The sequence below is a fragment of the Lathamus discolor genome, chromosome 6, assembly GCF_037157495.1.
Source record: "Lathamus discolor isolate bLatDis1 chromosome 6, bLatDis1.hap1, whole genome shotgun sequence".
Lineage (NCBI taxonomy): Eukaryota > Metazoa > Chordata > Aves > Psittaciformes > Psittacidae > Lathamus > Lathamus discolor.
In genome coordinates this window covers 48,799,361-48,825,242 of record NC_088889.1, presented here as the reverse complement: position 1 = coordinate 48,825,242, position 25,882 = coordinate 48,799,361, and the positions used below count along the sequence as shown (strand labels likewise).

The 25,882-nt window shown below is 39.2% G+C and overlaps 1 protein-coding gene across 3 annotated transcripts in view; it reads right to left on the bottom strand.

The window, feature by feature from the left end:
* The window catches only part of ZFYVE26 (zinc finger FYVE-type containing 26), a 50,098-nt gene that overhangs the window by 16,456 nt on the left and 7,760 nt on the right, over positions 1 to 25,882 (bottom strand). For 2 of the 3 annotated variants that reach the window (XM_065686709.1, XM_065686711.1), the window contains exons 7-29: positions 25,591 to 25,755; positions 24,436 to 24,524; positions 23,998 to 24,158; positions 20,655 to 20,837; positions 19,410 to 20,063; positions 17,889 to 17,978; positions 17,084 to 17,152; positions 16,312 to 16,463; positions 14,203 to 14,401; positions 13,612 to 13,875; positions 13,310 to 13,429; positions 12,872 to 13,036; positions 12,229 to 12,456; positions 10,731 to 10,836; positions 9,178 to 9,917; positions 8,389 to 8,585; positions 7,366 to 7,470; positions 6,696 to 6,818; positions 5,804 to 5,980; positions 4,402 to 4,648; positions 3,229 to 3,327; positions 1,175 to 1,332; positions 112 to 281 (exon numbers count right to left, since the gene is read on the bottom strand). In XM_065686709.1, the coding sequence (XP_065542781.1) occupies positions 112 to 281; positions 1,175 to 1,332; positions 3,229 to 3,327; positions 4,402 to 4,648; positions 5,804 to 5,980; positions 6,696 to 6,818; positions 7,366 to 7,470; positions 8,389 to 8,585; positions 9,178 to 9,917; positions 10,731 to 10,836; positions 12,229 to 12,456; positions 12,872 to 13,036; positions 13,310 to 13,429; positions 13,612 to 13,875; positions 14,203 to 14,401; positions 16,312 to 16,463; positions 17,084 to 17,152; positions 17,889 to 17,978; positions 19,410 to 20,063; positions 20,655 to 20,837; positions 23,998 to 24,158; positions 24,436 to 24,524; positions 25,591 to 25,755 (4,661 nt within the window). The remainder of the gene's footprint in view (positions 1 to 111; positions 282 to 1,174; positions 1,333 to 3,228; positions 3,328 to 4,401; positions 4,649 to 5,803; positions 5,981 to 6,695; positions 6,819 to 7,365; positions 7,471 to 8,388; positions 8,586 to 9,177; positions 9,918 to 10,730; positions 10,837 to 12,228; positions 12,457 to 12,871; positions 13,037 to 13,309; positions 13,430 to 13,611; positions 13,876 to 14,202; positions 14,402 to 16,311; positions 16,464 to 17,083; positions 17,153 to 17,888; positions 17,979 to 19,409; positions 20,064 to 20,654; positions 20,838 to 23,997; positions 24,159 to 24,435; positions 24,525 to 25,590; positions 25,756 to 25,882) is intronic. The other variant, XM_065686710.1, reaches the window with a different exon arrangement.

Below are 25,882 nucleotides of genomic sequence, written 5' to 3'. Positions count from 1 at the left end.
AAGTGATGTTATTATTTTCCAGATAAACCCAAATGCTCATTTCTCTCTCATTTCATTCATATATTCTGCTGCGTACATGAAATTGAGAAGAACTATAATGGAAGGACTTACATGCTTGTGTCTTTTACCAAGCCAGGCAGATGTTCTTTGTTGTAGTAGCTATAGCACTGATCGCATACACGAGACAGATTTTCTCTGCAAGCTTCTACTGCCATTTTCTTGGTGGAGCAAGAGCTGCACACCAGCCTGCCACAGCGCCTGCAGTGATGGCGCCTGTTAAACTAGGCAAAAGAGGTCATGGATGAGCAACAGAAAGAATTTACTAAAGTCCTCTCCAATGTCTGCCTCCGGTCCCAAGTAAACATACTCCTTTTGAAGAGAAGAAACAGCGAGCATGGTAAGGCTTTTCAGAACTATACAGTGATGGACTCTCACTGTCACATTTTCTTCCCGGAGAGGGCTTGGCAAATAAAAAAACCCCAAAGAAACCAAACCCAAAAGTCAGAGGCAGGTATTTAAAACACCTTTACTGCTGTCTTCGGCTTTCCATTTTTAAATTGTCCCAGTTTTGACCACTGTGCTAGTTAGGTCAGCTCTTGGAAAAGTTAAAAGCTGTAGACTGTCTTTCTGACACCATCTTAGTAATTTCCAAATTAAAAATCAACAGATACTTTGGAAAACAGTACTCTAAGCAACAGAAGATAACAGACTGCCAAAACAGCTGCAAAACTTAAAATTATTCTTCTCCCTTACAGCACCAATGCAGTTGCTCAAGTAGTCAATGCATCAACAGGTCTTAGCAAAGTGTAACCAACAACACGTATACATTTTCTTCCGAATATGATGCTCACAATATTTCTTGCCAGGACAGTCAACTAGACAGCTTTCTGAAACATTAATACTGCTATTATTATACATTATTTAGATCTTATAGTTTTCTCCTCTCTGACAATAAGATTTCCTATTGTGGCTCAGGATTCTGAGGTGCTAGCTGTTGCTAGTCTCCTCAACTCACTGAACAGAAAGTAATGGTTAAATATCAAAGGACTGGCAATCTTGTCAGGCCTACACTGATGAAGACAAACTTTCTGAAGTAGCTAGTGTCCGTTAGGACAGGCTATGAGCAAATTTTTGTATTAAGGTCACATGTCTGTACTTAATTTTTGCTCCTTACCATAGTGAAACGTTCAGCTTTGCAAACCATACATATCGTTTCAGTGTCATCAGGTATCCATTGCTGCTTTGGTGGTGGCTTCTCAGGAGGCACAAATTCTTGAGGGCACAAATTGTGCTGCAGAATTCTGTCTCTGGGACTTGCAGATATGGTGACACCTTAAAAAGAGCCAGGGCAATAAAAACACAGATGAGATTTAAGCTCTTTAATGCATTGTTGAATAGCAGAAAACACTACATATTTACTGAGGCTGTAAGATCTTTCTATCTCACAAGATGATTAGCATTACCTTCAACCAGGCATGGCAAAATAACATTGCTTAAGGAACATATATACTTTAAGATAAAACTGTAAGATTATAAACTTATAGCATTTCAATACTGATAGACAATAGTACATACTTACTAATAGGCCTTGACCACAATCATTAGAGAGGCATAAACCAACTTGTCAACATCTGTTCTTTTATCATATAGAGACACTTAGATGAGGAAGAAATAAATACCTCAGTATATGTATATGTCTATATATATATATACACACATATATACATATACACATACATATACCCCAGTATATGGATACCAAAGAGTTATATAGCATAAAACATGATCTTAAAGATACCCAGTGTTCACATTCATGAAGACTGGGACTTTTTTTAATCGCAGGAAAAGCGTGGTATGGCTAGCAACAGCATATCCTTCCCTGTTCTGGTGCCCTTTACAATCTCATGTGCAGAAATCAGTTGCCAGAGGCAGAAGTTTAAACCTTTGTCTTTTGGGGTCTCCTGACCTTGCCAGTGAAATACTCATTGAATCAAGTTTACAGTATTATACTGGCTTTTAGTTTATATGCTGTGAGCCAGCTACACTACAGGCTAATTATAAACTTCAACATGTCACTGCAGCCGTGCAAGCCACCTTCTGTGCATACAAATGCTAAACTAAAAAAAGAAAAAAAAGCTTCTCCATTCCATAAAGCTAACTGATGCTCATACAAGTAAATACTGGATTGCAAAGGAACATTAGAGGACAATGCATTCAAGTTTTGTAACAACAGACAAGCATTAAGGTGACTATTAGGAGAAGATGAGCTACACAGACCAAACCAAAGACACTGCTGTTGCTTCATGTAGACAGAGCAAGGGTATTCAGTTCAGGATACAGAAACAGAGAATGGTTCAGGTAACCTAAACTGCAGATCAGGATGCTGCTGTGCAGCTTTAGTTCAGGACACCAGTTGCTGAGAACCAACAGCCTTGATGGTTGGAAGATATCCTTTGCTAGTCATTCCCTGAGAGCACACACTGTGCATCTCTCACAACATATATCCTCCAAAGACTGCATTTCTTGCATTAGAAGCTGAATGGAACCTATAGAAGTGATTGATTTTAAGCCATAAGCATTATTCAGTTGTTTTGGCTTAAATTATTTTTGTTTCTATTTATCTGTGTTTGAGGACTGTGAGTGGAGCCTCTCAGACAATACAAGGTCACACTCCCTCAGGTCACAAGAGGGATCCTATTAAAAATAAATTCAAAGACCAAAAGAATTATGAAAAAATACAACAAATGAGATTTCTGTTGTAAAGCCAAAAAGTTAAGAGCCAGAAATAAAAAAAGTTCCTGAGCAAAGGATAGGAAAACAGGGAGAAGTACCACAATGATGGGCTTCCAGACAAGCTCTGCCTATATACCCAGACTGAGAAGTCAAGACACAGAAAGATTAATGTGCAGCACTGGTAATCTACTGCAGATGTAGTCTACCTTGCTATGGCCTGTTCAGGCTTGGGTTTTTCTGTGCTGTCTGGAACAGAAAGCCTTTGTGCTGATTTTCCATATTGTAGATGCCTACCAAAACTCAAAACAGAGCTGTAAACTTCCTGTTTCCTTTTAAGTTTTCTTTTAATTGGACCCAAAGCACCCAACTGCAGAGATCTACTAACCTGCATTAAATGCAGCCCAAGTTACTATTAAGCAGCAGGACTGACATACACTGGAGATAAAACAAATATGAGAAGGTTCAAAGAAAACAGCACCAATGACTTAACCTTACCAGTAAAGCTGACAGGAGATAGCTCTGATGATCCCGATTTAGACATCGTTTCAGACTCCAATACTTGATTGAGGCTTTCCTGGATACGTATGAGAGAATCTAGAACAAAGGGAAGGGGGAAAAAGAAAAATGTGGAGAACAATCCTGGCCATACATCTACCTGTTTATACAAAGATAAGAGGAATCCATTCACAGGGGTATGCAAGAATGACAGAACAAAACAGGACTAGCGATGTAATTACAAATTACTACGTGTTCATGAAAATTAGGCGACAACAGTTAATGCAAAACTATATATTCAATGATCTCAGACACAGAAAAGGATCCTTATCAAAGCTATAGCCTACTGATATGCATAGGGATAATAAAGCAGAGAATAAATATCAGATGTGAAAAGCCTCAGTTGATGCAAGATGCTCATGGCAAATATTAAATGCTTCACATCACAGTGGAAGGAACATTCTTGCAAAACTATGTCATTTGGCATGAGAAGATAGGTAAGTGCTGCTTTTTTGATAGCAAGAGCTGCATCTTTAAACCATGAAATGAAGTCAGCATTTGGAACTGGCATAAAGCAAGTTGGTCCCATACAGGTATGTAGAAATAGATAGGTACACACACCATGCACTTTAATACAGCAAAAAAAAAAAAAAAAAATCACTAGACTCGATCTGCAGCACCCTCTGCTGTTCCAGTTCTAAAACCCTGAGCACACCAAATAGAGGAAAAATCAGACAACATGGCCAAGAAAGGACCAGCAAAGAAGAAAGGTGAACTAGGCTGAGAATGTTAAAAAGAGTTACAGGTTTAAACATCTTTTATATGATAAAAGGAATAGGACTCTGGTAGGAGGGCAGGTTTTAGAACTCCTTAAGACATCAGCGACTTTGTGTTAAACAGGAATGAAATAAAGTTTAGAAGAAAAGAGACCCCAAAAAGGAGCAGAGCAAAGTATGAGAAACTTCTGAACCTGTTGGTCCTTGAGAATATCTATTTACAAGACAGGCAAAGACTTAAAGAACATTTGGGCTTTAAGACTTTAAGAACCTTCTGGGCTAGAGGGAGACTGGAGGCACACATCTGAAAATGTTTTGCCACAGTTGGTGAAATTATTCTGGGTGGAAATTGGCCCTTCTTTCCCAAGTGAAAAACAGCATTCTCACAGGCAGTCACCTGATCTTTTTTCTTTTAATGAAAAGGGGAAGTTGAGAGCTTTTTCTGCATACTTGGAGAGCAAATCGTCAATGTCTTCTACAGTAAAACCAACTTCCTGCCCAGCTAAGAGTTGGTGCAGTGTCTGCACAGCAACAGCTAACCAGTCCACCTTCATATTCATGAGAAGCTGTTCCAGCATGAGCAGTGGCCTGGAGGACAGGTGGAAGTAGTTAACACGGGAGAACTCAGGCAGAGTCAGCAGCACCTGAGACACAAGGAAAAAAGCCTATTAAAATTATATACCTTCAAATCTGTGTTTCTGTAAAACTAAAGACAAGAAACTAGCACAGTAGCTTATGAAGAGAATGGAACAACACAGAGAGGCCAAAAAATGGAGGTGGGACTTCTCTGACCTATTCCTACTTCTCTCACAGAATTATTGAGTGGATTGCAGAAATTACTCAGCTTCCACTTTCCCATTCTATAGAACATCACCTCATTTCAAAGTTGAAGATTGGAAAGCATTCTGTGAGCCTGTGACAAATAGTAAGGTAGAGCGCATTCTCTTAATAAAATAATAAAAGAGTGTAAGCCCAATCATTATCCTTACATCACTTGAGGAAACATTAGGAGAATTGCTCTTACTTCTCTTCTCAAAGCCAGACAGCTAATATGGACACTTCCCAAATTAAATTATCTCTTCAGAAGTGACAAGTAAGGAAACGGGAAGCCTGACAAAATACTGTTGTGGCACATACTGAAGCAAACTGTTATTTGTACTCCTACAATAAAACAGACATTACCAAAAGCACTGTATTTTATTTTCATTTGACTAAGATAATCTACTGGTTAATGAATGCATCTATTCCCAGGCTGAGCACAGAACCTGTACAACTTCTGTAAAAGGCAATGACCATCCAAAAAGAGCAGTGATATTGTCTACCTCTGGAAGGCACTTGGGCAAAAACATGCCTTGTAAGTGTCAAAGACCACCATACAGGCAGGCATATGCAGGACACCTGGTGTTTCTGACCCAGAGAGTAAGTTTGAGGATACTTTCTTTTTCACATGGGACAAAGACAGCAACTGTCCTGATAAATGCCACAGTTCTATTTTATTCTGCCCTTACCCTCTTTTAGCCTATGCATTTCTCCAGTCCCTACAGCTCAAACACAAGACTGCTCTGTTCACACTGGGAGCTACAACCACATCATAATACAGGAACTGCAAAGATGGACAAGCAGGAGAGAAGTTTTAAGCCATCTCTAAACTTTGCTTTGGATCTCAAGACTGAGGATCTTAGACCTGATACGGTGAGAATGCTCTGATAAAAGGTACAGACTTTATATATTATGTATTATAAAATTACTTACATAATTATATTTTGCCATAAATCCCACAATGCAGGAATTTTACTCACCTTTGATCCCATGTAGAGTGCCTGGATTTCATTACGGCGTGCTGTTGTCAGATTTGCATAGAAGTGAGCTGTGAGGTAATCAGCCAAGAAGTGAGAGGCTGCCAAGTTCGGATGCTGGTCAAGGGACTGTTCACTGATGGCAAGGCAAATGCCAGGGTCTTCAATCCTTTGTAAAAGCTATAAAAGCAAACACAATACAGTGAATCCCTGCTATGTTCCTGGGGAGTAGCCTTTAGAACTGTCAGTCCACAAAAGATTATTGCCTCAAGCAAAGTAACTTGCACAAGTGTCTTACATATATAAGGATGATTTAGAGAATCCATTTATAGACTACTCATTGCCTATTTGCTCCATTTATTAATAAAAATATTTTGAAAATTAAATTAAGCAAAAAATTAAAGAAGGAATGGGTCAGAAGGTGTAGTGGTCAGAAGTCTTCCCTTTGCTTCCAGAGTACTTTCAAAGCTATGTCTGAAAGAGCTTGCACTTTATTTTATGCTCTCTGTTATTAGCAACAGCTTTGTAATTATTAAAACTGGAAGAATTCACACTTCACTAATTTGGGAACTGAAGCACAACTGACCAATTCCTCTTAATAGTTTCACTTCTGGTTCTTCTGTTTAAGCAGCACAGAAATGCTTCATTATAATTTTTCAAGTATAATGGGCCTTTTATTTCCATGTAAGTGATGTTTCCAACAACTAGATTGCCAAACTGGATTTTCACTTAAGTGGAACAGGGGAGAGAGGGATTCTGAAAGCATATCTAAGCACACAGTATCTTTTAAGGAAGAAATCAAGAAGATCATGAAAATACACATGAAGAAAACAAAGAAAATGTTTCTCAACTTATTTGATCTATAGATGCAAGTCTGAAAGAGTCTTGCTATTACCTGCAATGCTTTTTCCATGTCTCCTATCTCCAGTAAGTGAAGAAGGTGCTCACGGTGAAGGTTGATCAACTCTTCCCTTGGGACAGGATACAAGTGCCCCCATTCCTCACACAACTCATAATCCTAAAGAATAAAAAAGATGTAAAAATAAAACAATAAAAGAACAAACTCTACCCTCTCTGATACAGCTGTTTCTCCCAAAGTTTTGCTCAACTTCTCAAGAAATTCTGTAGTTTAGACTACAGAATGTCAGTGTAAATAATTACATTGACAAGAAGATGATGATAGTCAAGTTTGACAGACTCACTGCCTGCATTAAGAATACCTTTTCATCTCACAGTAAAGCCAGCCAGATCTACAGTATTAGTACTTATATAATAACCCTGTATTATGCCAAATGCCATGCTATTAGTCTTCAACATTCTAAGAGAAAAGAACAAGTATCTCAGAGTAAGATCTATAACTTAATCTTACAGATTATTAACTACATGTAAATCTTGACATTAAACACAGACCTGTGTGTGTTTCTGAAGCACAGAACCAAGCAAAGCAATCCTTCCTCCCAAGGTATTCTCCATTGATCAATATTTTCAGATGCTATTCCAATCAATTTTTCTATTCAAAGTTTAATGCATTCCAATTCAACAAAATTCACAACAAGATACCTGACCTTTGCCTTCAGAATTATATTCATGACAGCCTGGGGGTCCTCAGTGCATGCTTTTTTCAGCTCCTGCCAGTCATTCCATAATGGTTCATTTTGCACATTCAGAATCTGAAAGGAAGTTAGTATTAGGATAGCACAAATTATAAAAGCTTTATCTACAACAATAAAGTCTAAGGGAACAGCTGAGCTGATCACATCAAGAACTGCTTCATTCATACAAAGAAAAAAGTCAAAAAGGAGACCCATATTTATGTCTACCCCTTTTCTAGGATGTTGTAATGCACTTGCCCTACAAAACTGACCACACAACTTTCTCAAAGGTACGAGTATACAAAACACACTTATAACGGAAAATTTTTGCAAGACTAGATGTCCTTGGCTTAAACCACAACACCAGATGGCAATAATTACGGATGAAAAAGTACACTGCAGGCATTGCTGACACTAACAGACACAACTGAGCTGTCAGTGAGCAGAACCACCACCAGACAGCTCAGCAGGGATTTATGACTCCTTTTTTGCTCTGTTTGGCTTTTCAGTCTGTGCTGAACTCCAAGCAGGTAGTCTGACTGAACTTGGGTATCTCCACTAACCTCCAGTTAGAACTGACTACAATACAAACACACTTATTGGACCACTAGTCTTGTACATCATGCCTACGTATATCTGCACCTCTCAAGCTTATAAAAGCATGAATCACCACAGAAAGCTTCGAGAGATCTCCAGCATTTGTACAGAATAGAAAAACAAGTATTTTGCAAAAAAGCAGCCTCATACAAATGCTTGTCTATTCATGTTTGCAGACCTGGATGCTAATATGAGAGTAAAAGAGTCATGAACGGTGGGAACAGAATGTTAATTGGATATTACAGCACTGAAAACACATGAATTGTTTTGGACGAAACACTTGAAAAGCTATTATAATGAAAAAAGAACCAAAGGCTACAACTTTTTCACAGGGGAAGCATGTTTGCTCACTGCTACCTATTTCATCTCACTGGTTACTTGAAGAATAACTTTATATACCTTCTGATAAACCTGAAGCTCTTTCTTCCTGTTCTGCAGAATGGCTTTCAGCTCATCAGCTATGTCCAAATCAGAAATGCAGTACGCTAGGATTTCCAAACAGGCATCAAGAGGCCATTTGTCCAGACAGCGCAGAGCCAACCTACTTCTCAATGTTGCATTTTTCACTGGGAACAAGTACTGCCAACCGTCCTTATCTGTGCAAGAAACAAAGCATTAGTTTGAAACTCAGTTTCTGTAGCTCGGCAAATAAAAAGAATCCACATCCTCACTGGATTACATTACCAAAAGAAACAGTACAGTGCTGAAAAATCTATTCAACACTCATTCCAAGCACCAGATTCTCACAGTAAGTAACCCAAGTTAGCATGGACATTTACTATCTCTAAACTCCAAAAGGCACTTGATTTCACAGGATACATCATCCATGTATGACAATAACACTGCTGTAAGAGATGCTCCATTAACAGTACTATAATCAATGTCTACTCATGTATTCAGCGCTCCACATAAAAATACCACCACAGATGCATTCCAGTTCTTGTGCTAAATTGGTCAGGATTTGCACATTTGCAAAACTGAAACTACACCATCAGAGAAAGCAAATTTAGAATGAAGGGAAGGGATCTGCTTCTGTCTTTGCATTTGCCCAAGGACCACTACTTCAGTTTAACCTCTCGATCCAGGCTGTATTCTTCACTAAAAAAAACAAAAAAAAAACAAAAAAAACAAAAAAAAAAACACACACAAAGAAAAATGAAGAGAAAAAAGCCCAACAATCTTTTTTACCTTCAGCAGTTGCACAGCTCAGCACAGCATCCTTCACACTAACCAGCTCCTCCATGTCTTGACTGTACAGATCTAAGACCTTCAGAGCTCTGTCCCAGTTCTTTGCAGCAAGAGCTTGTTGAAAGACTCCCATTAATACCTTAACAGCTGTGGTGGAATGCAGTCCTAGGAGAACCAGAGATATGTATGTCTTGCCAGAGAAGACAGTAGCCAAACTGCTACCTTCCTCTTGCTGATTCTGAAGTGGCTCAAACATAGCAAGAAGAAATCGTTCCAATATTGGAAACTCCTTTAACAATGTCTCACACTCCCTGGAAATTTGCTCCAAACCTAAGGGCACCTCCCTTTTGCCCCGAAATTCCATCCAAGATAAACTCGATTTGGGAATTTTCTGTGTATTAGATGCACTTAGACATGCCACTGTGGCCATCAGCTTTGACTGAGACTTTAGGAAGTCTAGGGAGGAGGCAGTGAGTGTGTGCTGGCTCAAGTCATTCACAGGGGATGGGGCCTGACTGGAGATATCCTCAGAGGTCAGTGCAGAATGGAGAATAGGTACTTCAACATCTGGCAGGCAGCGGCAGGCACATTGATGTGCTAAGCTGTTGATGTTTGTCAGAAGAGACTTCACCTGGCTGTTTCGCCTTGCACTGCACAATGACAGTGGTTCACAGCAACAGTTAACAATAACTTGCTGCACATTCAAGTTCAACTCTTCTTTAGCCAACAGAAATGAAACCCTGCAGGATTGAAAACAGAAACAGCTTACTCAGAACACATAAAAGGTACTTTACAATTACATATTTTCATAACTCTTCCAAAAGCTTTATAAGAACAAGCCCCCTAATATTCTTCACTGGGGGAGAGTACATATCCTATGTTTACTCAGTATGAAAAAAAATGCGTACAGCACAACACTGGTAATTCAGAGCTTATGCTGCCATTCTTTTATTGATAATGAACCCATTCCTCAAACATTCACTTTTACCTAAATGTACCATACTAAAGTTCACAGTTAGTGCTCATCTTTTTAAGATCTTCTTTGTCAAATCAGACACTTTCCATGCCAGCCTAATTTAGTAACTTGTGATGGAAATACCTTAGGTTATCCAGTTTACTTACGGACTAGGCAAGGGCCACCCACTGCTGTATTCGTAAGAAGCTGGTCTATTATATCTATTATATCTCTATAAGCTCTACTGGTCTATTGTATCTTATTACATTGCAAAGTTGCAAGTCCACTGCTCTGAACTGTCACACATTCGGTTAAAAAAAAATCCACATAAATGCACTCTCTCTTCACAACAGACAGCAACTGTTAAAAATACAGAGCCATACTGTTCGTTATTAAAATTCTTCAAGTTGATGGAGAAGCAACTGACTAACCTCCTCCCTGTACCCCAACCCTTGCAGCATTAAGTGATTAGCTGGTGGGACACAGCTGGCTATACAACCTATGCTAGGCAGTCAGAGAAGAATTTAATCCTGGCTAAGGTCTTAAGTCACCAACACCAAAATAACCTAGAGAAGTATATAATCTTTAAAGTACCAACCTGTCAGGATGAACCTGTTTCTCAAACACAAGCTGGGAGAGCAGCTGAGATGGACTCTGTTGTAATAGTATGAAAGGGTTTGCCACTTTCACTTCTGCAGATGTATCTTAAAAAAAGAAAAATCAGAACATTTATGATAATACAAACATGTTAACAGAATATACTAAACAAGTCTTATTTTATGAACACAAATTTTAAGAACCTGAGTCTGAAACCTCTTTGACTAAATTCACAGAGGTCCACATTCACACCAGTGGTAAAATCCTGAGTAAACTGCAATACATTTGTAATTACCACAGGCCTCTTAAACTTGGCACCCCTAGGTCACATTTTACCAGACCTATTACCAAATCAGGTACAGTGGAGACTCTTTGGCCTTTAAGCGAGATCTAGATTCACAGTTTAGCCAACTCTATTTCAAACTTTCACCAAAACATGTATTTGTGGTGAGAGGCATAAATTATGCAATATTGGTTTCTAAGGAGTCTCTGGATGCAGATTAGTGAGTCCATGCACTGTCAAGTCAAAGTGAAAAAAGGCAGAGGGAACTCACAGATGTTCAGCTACTTCTACAAAAGGAGTAAAACCCTGGCCAGTATTGCTGAAAAGCTTTTGTACCCACTACTGAGTTATGTCGAGTAACTCTGAACAGATTCTCATAAGTTTACCTTTTCCCTTTATCTTCCACTACAACAAAATTTCCCCAAAACTCACTCTGCCCTCAAATACTGTGCATATTTTTTTTTTTTTTTTTTTGCTATGGCAGTCAGTCAACAAGGACTGAATCATGTCCATACAAAGTTACAGTTGTTATCGTAGTGACCTGAGCTGAACCAGCATGTCTGAAAACAGATCTTTGCCCTTTTTTCTTGGGAAGGTATTCTCTGAAATCAGTACTGTGGTATTTTACACTAGAGCAGCTCAACGTCAAATTTAAAACCTAGACCAGTGGGTTTTCTCCTGGCACACTGAATTTTCTGTTCTTCTGATAGCTTTATGTGCCAATGGTGCCTTTCTTTTCATGAACCACCATCATCAGCTGAAAAAAAAAATCTGCCTAGTTATCTCTGCATAGCCTTCTACACACTCTTTTCTTATCCCTGTGGAGCAGCAGGGCACTGGTTGTCTATAACTGAGCTGAAAAGTGCTGATCCACCAGATGCAAGAATCAATCTTGCCTTACAGATCAGAATACTTGGAGGTCAAGACTTCGTTTTGCCTAACTGAAATACAGAATCTGAGCAGTAGTTAACATTTCAGTTCTCATTTTCCTACTGCCATCAGCTATTTTTATCTTAGCTGTGATTGGCCTAGGTGTTAAGAAATAAAATTGAAAACAGTGCAATAATCAGTCAAAATGAAAAGATGTGAATATGCACAGGTAGTAGGCACATTTGGCAAGGAACCATTTTTGTACAATTACTTTCCAGAATCAGGCCAGACTACAGTGTCTGGGTATCTTCACCTAGGCTCAGACCTTTCAGCAGAAATCTCTTACCTAGCTCTGGATTCAGGCTTTGTAATAAAACAGCAGCCAGTCTAGTGATATAGTCAAAGAAAGCTTTCACAAAGTTTGTCTGCATGTTGCTCTCTGGCGTGATTTGGACAATTTGGGCAATAGTTCTCAGCAGGAGCTGCGACTGATTCCAAACCACGTGCTTCTCCAGCTCTGCAGGTTTGAGAGAGGCCTGCTCCACCAAGGTGCCAAGCAGGCTGCCTTTAGAGTCTGGTTTAAGAGAAGAGACACACATCTAAGATTCAAGTAAGTATTAAATGCCAAAAAGGAAGAAAATAAAAGAAAAAGGCAACAGTAAAGATACACCAAATTATCTATAAGCTGTCAGGTTAAAACACACTGTAAGAACTCCTTGTTAGGACAGAAGAAAAATAGGATAAATAATAGCCTCAACTGTACTCATTAATATTCTCCTTTCATCTCTGTCAAGTTCACAATTTTAGCTCTGAAAACAAGTGCTCAGAATATAAGGATTACAGATAAATGCAAAGTGTAAATTTTATGATTTAAAAAAAAAAAAAAATACTTATGCATATGCCAAAGACTAGATTTAGAGTTGCTTGGACACGCAAAAAAAAAAGTTTAGATCCATTTGTCAATCTACATGGTCACACAAGTAACTCACCCACAGAACGTTCGACATGTGTCAGTGCTTTTAGGATTTGATCTAGATTTTGTGATAAAACTATTTCATTAGTAATACTTTCTTCAGTCAAGGCAGGGTAGCAAGCTTGCAGAAGGTTTACAATACTGCATCGAAAATGACTCCCTATTTTCTCATCCGAGACCTCTACAAAGAGAGAGAAAGAAACAGCAACTATAACAAAGACAGAAATACTTTTGCACAGAAAAAGCCCCACAGAACCAAAATTGTTTTATAATACAATTAGTCAGCAAAATTCAAAATGTTTCCTTTTATTCAGAACTGAGCTTGGGTCTTGCCCCCCCACTCCTTTTTTGTTTTAAGCTAAAACCCTGAAGGTTCAAATTTCCATTGCAACAGAGGACAAGAACTGGACTTAAACACATTTCAACAGAGTATCTTATCAGCAAAGCATACTACCTGGTTTGGATTGCCCTTGAGATGCACAGGAATAGTTGAGAATTTTACTTATTTGTTGGAGAACTGCTGGGAAACCTTTTACACCTTCAGAGTACAATGAAACAAAGTCAGGATGGTGGCCTGGAAAAGTTATTGTGCAAAAGGGGACAAAATAAAAGTTAGGAGTGGAAAAAGGAGAAACTAACATAAAAACTACAAAATGAGATTTAGTTAAGACTCAGGTATTAGCACAAACAACATTCACAGATAGGCATTTTCTACTCCCAAGCCCAAGTTAATAAACACAAAAATCAAAAGCCTACCCCGAGTTTCAAGGCTGTTGTACAGTCTTCTTTCTGCTGTTTCCAAAAGCTGTTTGCATGTCTTCCAAAGACGGCACTGAGTACAAGCCAGGTCAAACGCTGCCATTGCTGAAGGACTGAGGTCTTCCAGGACTTCCCGCAGAGGATCAGTATGCTCCAGCTGGATGTTGTTGATCCAGAAGTTTTCTTGGAGAGTAGGGGCAAGACTTCCAGAAGTTGCAAGCAATTTATCAGTAACGTCCGAGATGGAATAAAATACCATACCTACATGCATCAGTAAAACACACAATCACTGACTAAATATGCTGTGTGTCTTGGATCCTGTCGTAGATGATTATTCTCTTAATCCTTTTGGAAAATAATTCAACAGGTGGCCTGAATCATGGACCAATTACTGCAGAATGGATAAAACTAACTGAGCATCAAAAGCAAATTTCAGCATTCTTAATCTTCACAATTCAAAGAACCACCACGTACTCTTCTGAAGAATTGCTGCACTCATTATGAGTCTTCAAATTGCTTTCTCCTATTTTCTACTCGTCCCTCTGCATCACCTTTTATAATAAAAAACTCAAAACCCCCAGTCCTTACCAGCTGCTGCTGCATTCCCAATAGCTTGCAGTGTTGAACGGCCACTGCCAGATTTCCTGATGCCTCCAGTGCCATCTGACGCTTGATTCTCTATGTTGCGCTCCACTCTTGCCATTTCTTGTACTGCCTCTTGGTAGCGCTCCATGAAAACCAATTCACCATAGCAAGGTGAAGTATCCAGATTAAACATCAAAGCCACCTTTCAGAAACAGCAATAGATGTAATTACAGAGCACATCAACAGAACTTTTCAAAGCTCAAAGAACTTTGGGGGCTTTTAGAAGAGATGAAGGAATAAAATAAAACCATACTTCAACAGGAAAAAAACACCCAGACCCAGCAGGCTGAAATGGTTGGGTTTTTTCTAGAGAGTTTTAAGCGCCTGCCAAACAGGACGTCTGCAAAATTTTTCAACTATTTTTATAAAGCTCAGCTATTATGTATCGTGTGCAGTTCTGGTGTCCTCAACATAAAAAGGACATGGAACTGTCAGAACAAGTCCAGAGGAGGGCCACAAGGATGATCAGGGGATTGGAGCACCTCCCGTATGAAGACAGGCTGAGAAAGTTGGGGCTGTTCAGCCTGGAAAAGAGAAGGTTGCGTGGAGACCTAATAGCAGCCTTCCAGTATCTGAAGGGGGGCTACAGGGGTTCTGGGGAGGGACTCTTCACTAGGGACTGTAGTGGTAGGACAAGGGGTAACGGGTTCAAACTTAAACAGTGGAAGTTTAGATTGGATATAAGGAGGAAGTTCTTTACTGTAAGGGTGGTGAGGCACTGGAATGGGTTGCCCAGGGAAGTTGTGAATGCTCCATCCCTGGCGGTGTTCAAGGCCAGGTTGGACAGAGCCTTTGGGTGACACTGCTTAGCGTGAGATGTCCCTGCCCATGGCAGGGGGGATGGAACTAGATGATATTAAGGTCCTTTCCAACCCTAACTATTCTGTGATTCTATGATTCTATTTGTTGCAAGGCTAAAGCTGAATTAATCTTCGTAAACCACATCTTGCAGAATAGCCTTTTGTGATTTCAACAAACAACAGACAACAACAGACAACAGACAAAAACAACAAAAAACAACCAAACCAACCAACCAACCAACCAAACAAAACCCTATCAAGTTGGGCCTCCAAAGTAAACATTTTAAACAAATTCTTATTCAGAAAGGAATTAAGTGAGAAATTTAACACAGAATAGATAAGCACAACTGTGCAAGTTCCTATTATCAAACCAACAACAGAACACGAACCAAGCTTCAATTCATCATCAGTGATACTGAAATTCAAAGTACCAAAGCAAAACAAAATTCTTCTTTTGGCCCTGTAAGCAGAGATTAAGTGGCATGCTGGATGTCAAACAGAACTAATGGGTTGAGCGGTAAGCTGCTGCTAACGCAATGCTTAAATGATACTAATTGCTCTGACACCACTCTTAGACTCAGCCAGGTCACTGCTTTTTGCAGAGGATCAACTCACTGGTGTACCTCAACATATTTTTTCAGAGCATCAGCCCAAAAGTCCCTTAGAGAAAAGTATGCATGGCTGTGAGGGAGCAAACAACTATGAACCTGCAGGCTGTCAACTTCAAGTTTTTCTGCCTGTTTTCAGTACCATGAATTCAGCCTCAAAACATACCTCCTTCAAATAAATTTAATTACCACTTTGGCTCTGCTTTGGGTAAGGAATACCTTTCCATGCTCCTGACAAGCTTACAACTGGCAGCGTCATGGGTTTTATTCTCTGACTAAAGTAAGCAGTTCAGATGCTGCTTCCTCATGAGACTTCACATGACTCTTCTGATCTTCATTCAGCTGAAACACTAAGTGTGGCCAGCTCTCAAACATTTTCATACTTTGAGAACCCAGGCTTAGAGAAAACACTTTTATCTAACAAGGGAAAAAAACCCCAACATCCCAGCATTCTTGGGATCTTGGTTTGGAATATTTTTGTTCTTTCACTTTACTTCTGAAGTGACCCTTTCACTTGGAGTGCAGATGTTTCAGCCCTACGCTACCTAATACAAAAGAAGCAGGAATTTCATCAGCTATCACAACCACAAACATCAATAGCAAATTACATTTTTAATTGCACAAAATACATGCAACTCCTTTACCTGATGGGCTTCTACGAAATTTCCTCTCAAAACACAAGACACTAACAGCGATTCTGGTGGGGAAAGCATCATAGGAATGAGGGGGTTTTGCTGCTGTGGTCTCACTCTGGTTTCCAAATCACTTGAGCCAGACACATTACTGGTGCTTCCCTCTGCAAGACAACAGAATTAATCAGTATACTATTATGAAAAAAAAATTCACCAGATAACAGCCAAATATCAGATACTTCATATATTTAACACAAAAGATATAGGAGCAGAGTTGCAAGAAGTTTTAGGGTAGAGAGCAACATAAATATCTTGTTATAAATTCTTGCAATATTTCACTACTTGGTCAGAACTTTCAATCTGGATCTCATCCAAATGTAACACTATTTAGCAGCTACATAATGTGCATGCAATACTAGGGCACTGGTTCAATATGGATGAAGGGAGAAGTCTTAAGTACTGACTTGTTAAATCAATTTAACATGCCTAAGAATGTTTTAGGTTACACGACTAACAGTCTGTCAGCTTTTTTGACTGTTGCATCTCACTGCGTTGCATCTCACTGCATTGCATACTGTTTCCTGCAAGCCAAACATATCTAGAAAAAAAATCTAGTTTTCTTATTCCAGAAAACATATATTAATCTAATTAAAAAAAAGTCAGCCCAAGTGAGAAATGTTCTAATCCTGTTCTACATAAGCAGTAATTCACATCAACTAATTAAGCAAATACTTCATCATGCACATTGACAAGACAAACAAATACTACTTTTGTGGCATCATACCTGAAGTACTGGTGCTTAGCTCACTACTTGTACTTTCTAATGATGGACTGGAAGTTCCCTCTTTCCCATCTAAAACAGAAAGAAATAAAACCCGGTATATTAAAGGCACTTTATCTAGACAAGGTCATTAAAACTTACTGCAAATAACAGGTCAGGCAACCAGAAGAGATTTTCAAGAGTGTCTCACAATGAGCCATCACTGATGTCTATAACAAATGCAAAACCTCCTGATTTGAAGAAAATGTTAGGCAACAAACTGTTAGGGTGGCCCATCAGTGACTTGTGAGATACTTTAAAGTTTCTTATTTTGGAACATCCCACTCCAAAAACAGATGTACCTTTTAAAGGCTAAATTGAAAGAGAGTGAGGAATCCAACCTTCTCCTAAGGCTGTCAATTTAAGCCACAGATTCCTATAGATTCACATCCTAGATACGACAGTGATAGGGATGAAAATATACCAGTCACTGGATACAATGGAGATAGGGAAGAATCATCCTGTAGTTGCAAAGTTCTCCCCTATCCCAAATCAGACTTTGTATGAAAGAAATTATTTTCTAACCTGAATTTAAAATTAATTATCCTTTAGTTGTGTAGGTGAACTTTAGGAAAACAACCGCAATCCAAGTGGAACTTGACTAAGACATTTCATATTGATTAGAAAATTACGGAAATAAATCTAGTTCTCTGTCCTTAGTTATTAAATCCAACTGTATTCAACTCATGAGCTCAGCAAATTTTGCCTGAGCTTAGCAAAATCACACACATTTCAGAGAGGTCTTCTCCAAGTCACTTTTTCAACCCACCTGTCTTGTACCTTTGAGATCTACTTCGTTTCTTAAAGCTGGAGGACCTGATTAAAGAGCAGTATCTCCTGGAAGCTGCAAGGTGATGTTCTGTGAAACATTTAAGCAAAACATTACCAAATAGCTTGACAGGCCATCACCAGTTATTTGTCTAAATTACAGAATCTATCAGCACATTTACATAGGTAGAGCTATGATGGCAAATTTCCAAAGGGAACACAGTTAATCTCAGCTAAGAGCTCTTTTGCAATTAAGTTTAAACTAGCACCTTAAAGTAACTTCGATGCAATTCAGTTTTCACTTCCACATCCAACATTGCTTGGAATGTATTATACCTTCTACACATCCCTGATGAATACTAAGGGTTTTTTCCAACCTAAATGATTCTATGATTCTAACTATACAGAAAAATAGGTATAGCCCAAGTACACAAGCAGCTAGAAACAGGATAAAAAGAATAAGAATTACAATAGTAAAAGAGAGTTTGATTTGTCATTAAGGTTTCGATGAAATAACTGTTTTTTTCAATACATGGTGGAGTGAACCCTGACTCAGTCAATAGTTCTGGAAGCAATCAAGTAATGGGGGTGTCAGCACTTGAAACAAAAAAATCCAAGAGATATGCGGTGTCAGTAAAAGCCACCTTTCCCTGAAAGATGTTCACCAAATAATTGTCATCATTTGTCAGAAGTCAGGACTCAAAACATACAGAATCCCACTGAAAGCTGCTGCCTGTCCAATAGAAATACTGAGGGCTGCCTACTCAAATAGAAGTCCCAGTACATCCCCTCCTTTACAGGGGGGGACTTGAGAAATAGTTGAACACAATTTTTGAAATTTGGAACATTCAAGGTCCATACTGCCCAGTCTTTCTTGGGACACAGACTTTGCATGGTCTGAGATACAAAATAAGCATAAGCAGAAATCTGATCGCCGAAGGGCTGACAATAAGGAAGAAGGTGGGAAATAGGCTCCTGAGTGTATTGTTCTACCTACTCCTGAATAGTGGTCTTCATCCCAGAATAATTCAACTTCCTCTTCTTAACATGCTTCCAGACTAGGCTAAATCAACACTTCATGAATGAAATGAGTCTATCTGGCTTGCGTTGTATCACACACACCACCGTGTCCCTTCATATCACTGCACTGTCAATACAACTTGTAACAAAAGAACATGAGAAAGACAAACTGAAGCAGTGTGTCCACAAAGGGGAGGCAGAAAAGAAAACCAAAACTCTCTGATTAGAATAGAGATTACTCCTACTAGGGAATGGTGCAAGAACAAGGTAATCTCCTACTAGATCACTCTCCTAATACCTGCCAAAGTGTGCTCAGGAAATTTCATCCAGACTACTGCCTGGGCAACTGTAACAATGTCCTGGTTTCAGTCAGGACACAATTAATTTTCTTCCTAGTGGCTAGTACAGAGTGAGCAGCTGTGTGGTACTTGGTTGCCATCTGGGGTTAAATCACCACACTAAACAGTGTGGATGTATCAGAAAGTGCTAAATACAAGCCTACCTGCATTTCTGTTACTCATTACCACCTTGTATCGCCAATGAGCTTCAGAAAGGTATTTGGAGAACTGTAACACACGACTTCCAAAGGCATCTCTGGTTGCAGAAAGATTTAAGCACTCTACAAGCTCCAGCTCTTCATGAAGTACATTACTAGAGTCCCATGGGAGAGAACTCTGAATTTCTTCCAGATGGTTGAGAAGCAATGTGAGGAAGGCATCCATGGCCACATCATCCACCAAAAATCCAGTTACACCACTGGTGAAGTGTTTCAGATCCAGGTAACTTAGCCTAGAGGTTTCACAGCTTTGGCCATCTAACATCAAGTCACGAAGATCCTGGGGGCCTGTGTGAACTGTCTGAGCAGCCAGCCGATGCCTCTCTGATTTCTTTTCAGCCTCTATTAGGCGCTGTGGACTTTCTGAGGTGGAAGAATGCCGACTAGCACTGCCTTCTACACTCATAGTAGTACACTTTTTCTCAATATCATCATCTTCTGCATAGTCTTCAGGTAAAAGAGTATCAGTATGGAGATCACTGTAGGAAACAAAAAGCAAGGAGAAGATGTTCTCCAAAACCTCCAGGCGCAGAGGAGCCGGAACACTCCTTAAGAACTGATGACATTTCTCAAGGTACTGAGGAAATACTGAAGAGCAATCTGTAAAATTGAAAACAAATATAAGGTACATTTACAATATTTTTCAGCAGTTCCTTCCTCCAACCTCTGCCCTTTAAGAAAATCCTAGGAGAGAGAACTCTCCCAGAGGCTCAGAGCCAATCACTGCTCCACAAATCAAGTAAATACATGGCCTGCATTTTAAAATGTAGTGTGCTTCTTCCTCTCACGAATGCCAATTATCACCTCGTGCAATGATGTGCAAACCCAGATTACACCCGTTTTAGTGAGTAAATCTGTTTTAGCTCTGGGAAATCATAACCTGTTACAAAATCATCCCTGCTACTACCATCCTATATCTAATATCACCTTCTTCTTGCACTGTACTTTTAATAGTTACCTAGAGTATTTTGGAAGAAGGCAAGAAGCTTATTCATATCTATTATTATTATTAAAGGTAACAGCATCTCAAAGAAATGCCATTATACTTGTTTGCAAAGCACTCACAGCCCACTGAATAAAAACACCATATGTACACAGGATGCAGTATTATCCCAATAATAATAATAATAATTCAAAGTCCAGCAAATGTTAAAGCACAAGGTACTGAACCTGAGAAAGAAGGTCAATCACCTGCTGGTTCTCCAAAAGTTTCATCCTCAGGGATATCACCAAGATGGCTGCGTACACAATCTTTGCACTTGGAATGCTTATGTGAATTCACACAGAGAGCATAAACAGCATACTTCATGGCACAAAATGCTCGAAAGAGTGCGAGATTGCGTTGCTGACTCAGGGTGTTAGGGAATGTTGCTGCTGTGGACAGAAAGGTGGTGAGAGGGTAGCAGGTAGACAAGAAAATAAGTTAATTTTCTTCTGCAGTTCCCAGCAATATTGATATATCCACTCTTTCTTCCCCTATGGCACCTGCATCCCAGCTTTGCCCTCTCTCACCATTACCTCACAACATTTAAAACAAAACACAACAGATAGATAGGCACAGAAAAGTCAGGTCTGGATCTCTTTCTGAAAGAGAAATTTTCTGTGAATTTGGGTTACAGGAGCTGGATATAGCACAGAATGATCAAATTCTGCTCATGATGAGTCTCATTAGAGGTACATATTAAGCTACACTGATATACTTACAATACAGGGACAGATCCTGTCTCTCTCCAGCATCTTAAGAATTTTTTGTTCTATCACACAGTAGATAAGTAGGGAAGATAGTGTAGACTGGCTCACTGACCACAGTGAGCACAGAATACCACCACCTCTATGGACTTCTACTAATAAATAGTCACGGTTGATTCTATGCACAATGGCTGGCCATTGATTAAACGAAAAGCACCGTCCCACAGTTTCCTTCACACACTTATGATAAAGACAACTTAGAGAAGTACTATACTCCCTCCTTTCCCCTTTTGCTTTTTTTTTTTTTTGAGGAAAGAAGGAGTCACATGCCAGAGACATGATCCCCTTTCAGTACAACAGAACATCAGAGCTGCAAATTACATACAAGTTGCATGATCATCACCTTCACCCAGGAAGGCAATATAGAGTCATATATTCTGTTATGCTGAGTTTAGCTGAATTATCCAGCTACTGTACAAAGGTTCAAACCCCCCAACAAACAAGCAAACCAAGCTAAACGAAAAAAACCCAATGTTAAATTAGGTTGCTTGAATCCACTATCCTATATTCTTGTACAAGGGGGAGACTGTCCCTCTTCTTACTGTCATGCAAGGGAAGCATCAGCCAAGTTTTTTTAAACCAAGCACTGGTCTGATGTACTGATAATGTCCCCACCCAAACTCTGGGACTGAACAGTATTACCTAGAAAGTCTTTCAGCATTGTACTCCACAAGGTGTGAGCTTGATTTCGAAGAAAAGCACCAGCCTGAACTGTTCTAAAAACTACAGAGCAGCCAAGAAAATAGCCTTGAGAGCACAAACAGTTTGAAACCAATTATTCCCTCTCACTGCAATTCTAAACGAAGACAGTGGTGGAAACTGTTGTGTAAACAGCACAGAACTGAGGAAACATTTAAGTATGAATCTTTTGCAGAACCCACATGGCCACAGAAATGCCACAATTCACCAGCAGCTTTACACTAATACATAGCACTCAAAAAGCTCTCAGTACCAGTGTCCTAAGAGGCCTTCAGGTATGTGAGGCCAGAGATCAAATAAATACAGACCTCTTAAAAAGATAACTGGACACATTATAAGATACACACAGGTAACCTAATGTGAGTTTAACACACTTTTGCCTGCCATGGGGAAAGACTTGGATGCAGTCTGTGCCAGTACCCACGTCTAAACCAACCCTTTTCCCTGTACCAATAATGAAGAGATATCCCTCAACTACAAGCACTCTTTTTCCTATGCCAGAAATATTAATACCTTATTCTTGAATTCTACCCATCATGAAGAAATTTCTGCCCATCATTTCTTTTGTTAGTGTGGGTGATCAAAGCTAATGTTAGACACTGACCTGAAGGATGCCTGAACACAACTGTCTACAATACCCCTACTTCAGTTTCACTACTGCAGCTGTCAAATATGTCAGAGAGAAGGGGAAGAGGAAGTAGGTGGGGTGAATGGAGAAAAAGGTCTGTTAACACTACCAAGTCAGACAAATCAAAATTTCATTACTCCTTCCCTTAAGATTCAAATTAGATTATTTTAAAGGAGATTCTATTAATCTGTGTTTATAAAATTATCTAAATTTTACAATAATCACTGGACTGAAAAGAAAGGAAGGACTTGTCTTCCATTAACTAGTTCCGCAAATTAAAGTGATCTGAAAATAGAAAAGAAACCACAGCTAGAGTTCTTTTGCTATAGTCATGCAGCTCCCAGAAGATAAGATGGGACTGGCTCTTCCTGTTTTTGAAAGAGTTTTGACAGAATATAAGCACAAAATGATTAAAATGTAAGAACTAATGAAAAAAAACCCCAACACCAACAACAACAAAATTTCAGAAAGCAGGACAGCGGTCTGTCCTGAGATCTATATAGAGTATCAATCTTTATGTCTTTTAAGCCTATTCAAGACAACTGTCATGATAACTTCAACAACAAAACTTGTAAAATAGGACTGGAAGCCAACATCTTAACAATATGATTACTGGAGGGAGAAAAAACTGCTTTCCCCTCAATATCTGTGTAAGATCCATCAATGAGAGCCTTCCACACAACTCAGGCTGAAATTACCCATGTACAAATTCCCATCCATAGAAGGAATAAGGCACTAAAAATTGCAGCTTCTTAAGTTCTAACACATACAGGAAGACCGAGTTTCTGTATCGTTATTAAGAGGCTCTATAAGAAAACAGCATTAAAATAGCCGCTGTACCTGGACATCAGCTGCAATCAAAAGAGCGTACAAAGGAATCACTTCTAAGTGAACTAACGTGTTTAGTAAACTCAGGTGTTCTAGGCACCAAACTGGAACACAGGCAGGTAAGTGAGGCAATAAGGATGCAAATATAGCCTGTAGGTAAGCCTTACTGATTTTAATATTAAAGTAGATTTGGTAAAACTTAATATTACTACTAGTATTAATATTAGCTATAGTATAAGATATTGACAATTTCATTTGGCTTTACCCTTTGATTTTAAAATAAGGGCACAGATAGCTAAGGGTATTATAAAGTATGTAAGTAACAATGAGTAGCACATATGAGCATGTGCAAAATCTTGTTACCACTGTGAAAAATCTCTTCCAACCGATCTGTCCTTGTGAGATTAAAGAGATCTCACAATTCCTTCTTGGAAGAAAATTTACTCCACAAAAGGATTCCAAATGCTTTCCACATGCTGTCTAGTATTCTTCCACAAAACAGCTGATAAGTGATATCATCCTTATTTACAGAAGTAGGACAAAAGAACAGATTCTTCCCGGCGTAAACAGTAAGCAGCACATACTTGATGGATCATGTGGTTTTGTGTTCTCATGACCCTACACATTTACCCTGCATCTGTTGGTCTCTAGCAGGAACTTTCTGAAGAAGCTCAATAACATCATCTTCATTCAGTGCCAGAAGATTAGTGAGATGATGAAGAGAGTATACTGCAGTGTGGCAATCTAGACTGTGCAAGTGTTGCAAAAGAATTTTCCTTGGGATAGTAATACTGCAAAAGAGAACAAACAAAAAAGTGGCGTAAACAGATTAAGGTCTCTCAGATATGTTTAAAAACATATATCCCACTCTTAATTCTGATTCAACCAAACTACTGCGATTAAAAAGAAAAACAAACAGCATTGCCCATGAAGCAATTTCAAGAGCTTGTTATATACAATTATGAGGAGATGATCAGCCAAGGTTCACAGAAAAGAACACAGCTTCTATTAGCATACATAAATTAACTAATAGGCAGATTTGGCAAGACAGTTTGTAAAAAGTCCTACCTGTTTTGCTGTATGCACCATTCAAAAACTTCCACCTGGGACCACAGTTCATCACAGAAGTCTTTCAGTACCAAATCATTGCACAGATCCTACATGGAAAGACAAATAAAAGAATCCCTTTAGAACAAATCCCCTTTACAGCAGAACCAACCTGTATGGCATACAGGATGTTCATAAGTCTTCTTTATCCAGATGGTAACTTTCAAGTACAGAGAACTGAGAGTTTTATTACAAAGCCAGCAAGGAAGGGCTATTCTGAAGCAGCATCAGAAACAGTCAGCCTCCATGTGACACACATACAGACCACAGAAAGGTGGCTACACCCCTTTTCAAGGTTAGCTTTCAAAAGGCAAATTAATGGTTGTTAGTGACAGTGTAAGACACTAACCTCTAAAACTAAGCATGTACTAAACCAGATAATATGCTTGGTAGAAGACAGTTATTCTCCTTTACCATGTGCGTTTCTGCCACAGATATCTGCCCATTAAACCAGATCCAAGACTTTCACTTTGCAGTCTATTACCAATAGACTTAACTCCCTTAAGGCAATCCCGGCCTAGATGTGCCTCAATGACCCAGCAGCGCAAAGGCCTCTGTATTCCCACCTCTGTTCTCCATGCCACTTGCCAGACATCACTGGAGTTAGAATTCTCTCTCTTTTCAAAGATGAAAACTCCACCCAAACAAGGCAGATATTGCAGTCACAGCTCTTGTCATTTATCATTTAATTTTGAGAATGGGTATGGGAAATTCAGCTACCCTGCTGCTGAACTCAGGCAAGCTGTGACCAGAGTTAGTCACTATCCAGGGATGATTCACTGGATGAAACGTCCTTCAGTTCTTTTCAAAACCAATCAACAACCACGCTTGTCTTTCTCATGTTAACAGCAAAGGGTGAAAAGCTTATGCAAGATAAACTTTCAGAATCTCTTGGGCAATCATAACCCCTTCAAAGCTGAGAAGTAGGAACAAAGGCAAGTGTTCAATAGTGTTACCTCCACTCAACTGTAACACCTTAGCTTTTATAATTCCATTTGGACAAAGATTAATATTCTCACTGGGAACTCCCTCGTTTTAATTATTTTCATATTTGCAAGCAAATTGCATTATCTGGACTCAGACTTCAATACTGCTACTTGCTTTCTCCTGATTTACCCGAGTTTTGTGAAGAGTCCACAGCAATGCTTTTGCTGATTCCACACTTTGACAGTGTGTCCATCCTAGCAATACCAAGAGGCGACTAAGGGGGTTGAATTCTCTCCTCAATAAGCTGTTCAGGCCTGAGTAGTCTTCTCTCTTCAGTAAAGTTAATGCAGTCACCTACAAAACAAAATGAAGTAGCATTTATCTTTCCAAAATGCAGAGGCAGGTTATGCAAGCCAGCAGCCATTTCAGTATTATTTCACTTCACTAAAATAGTGAAGTTCCACATCTGGAATGTCCCTAA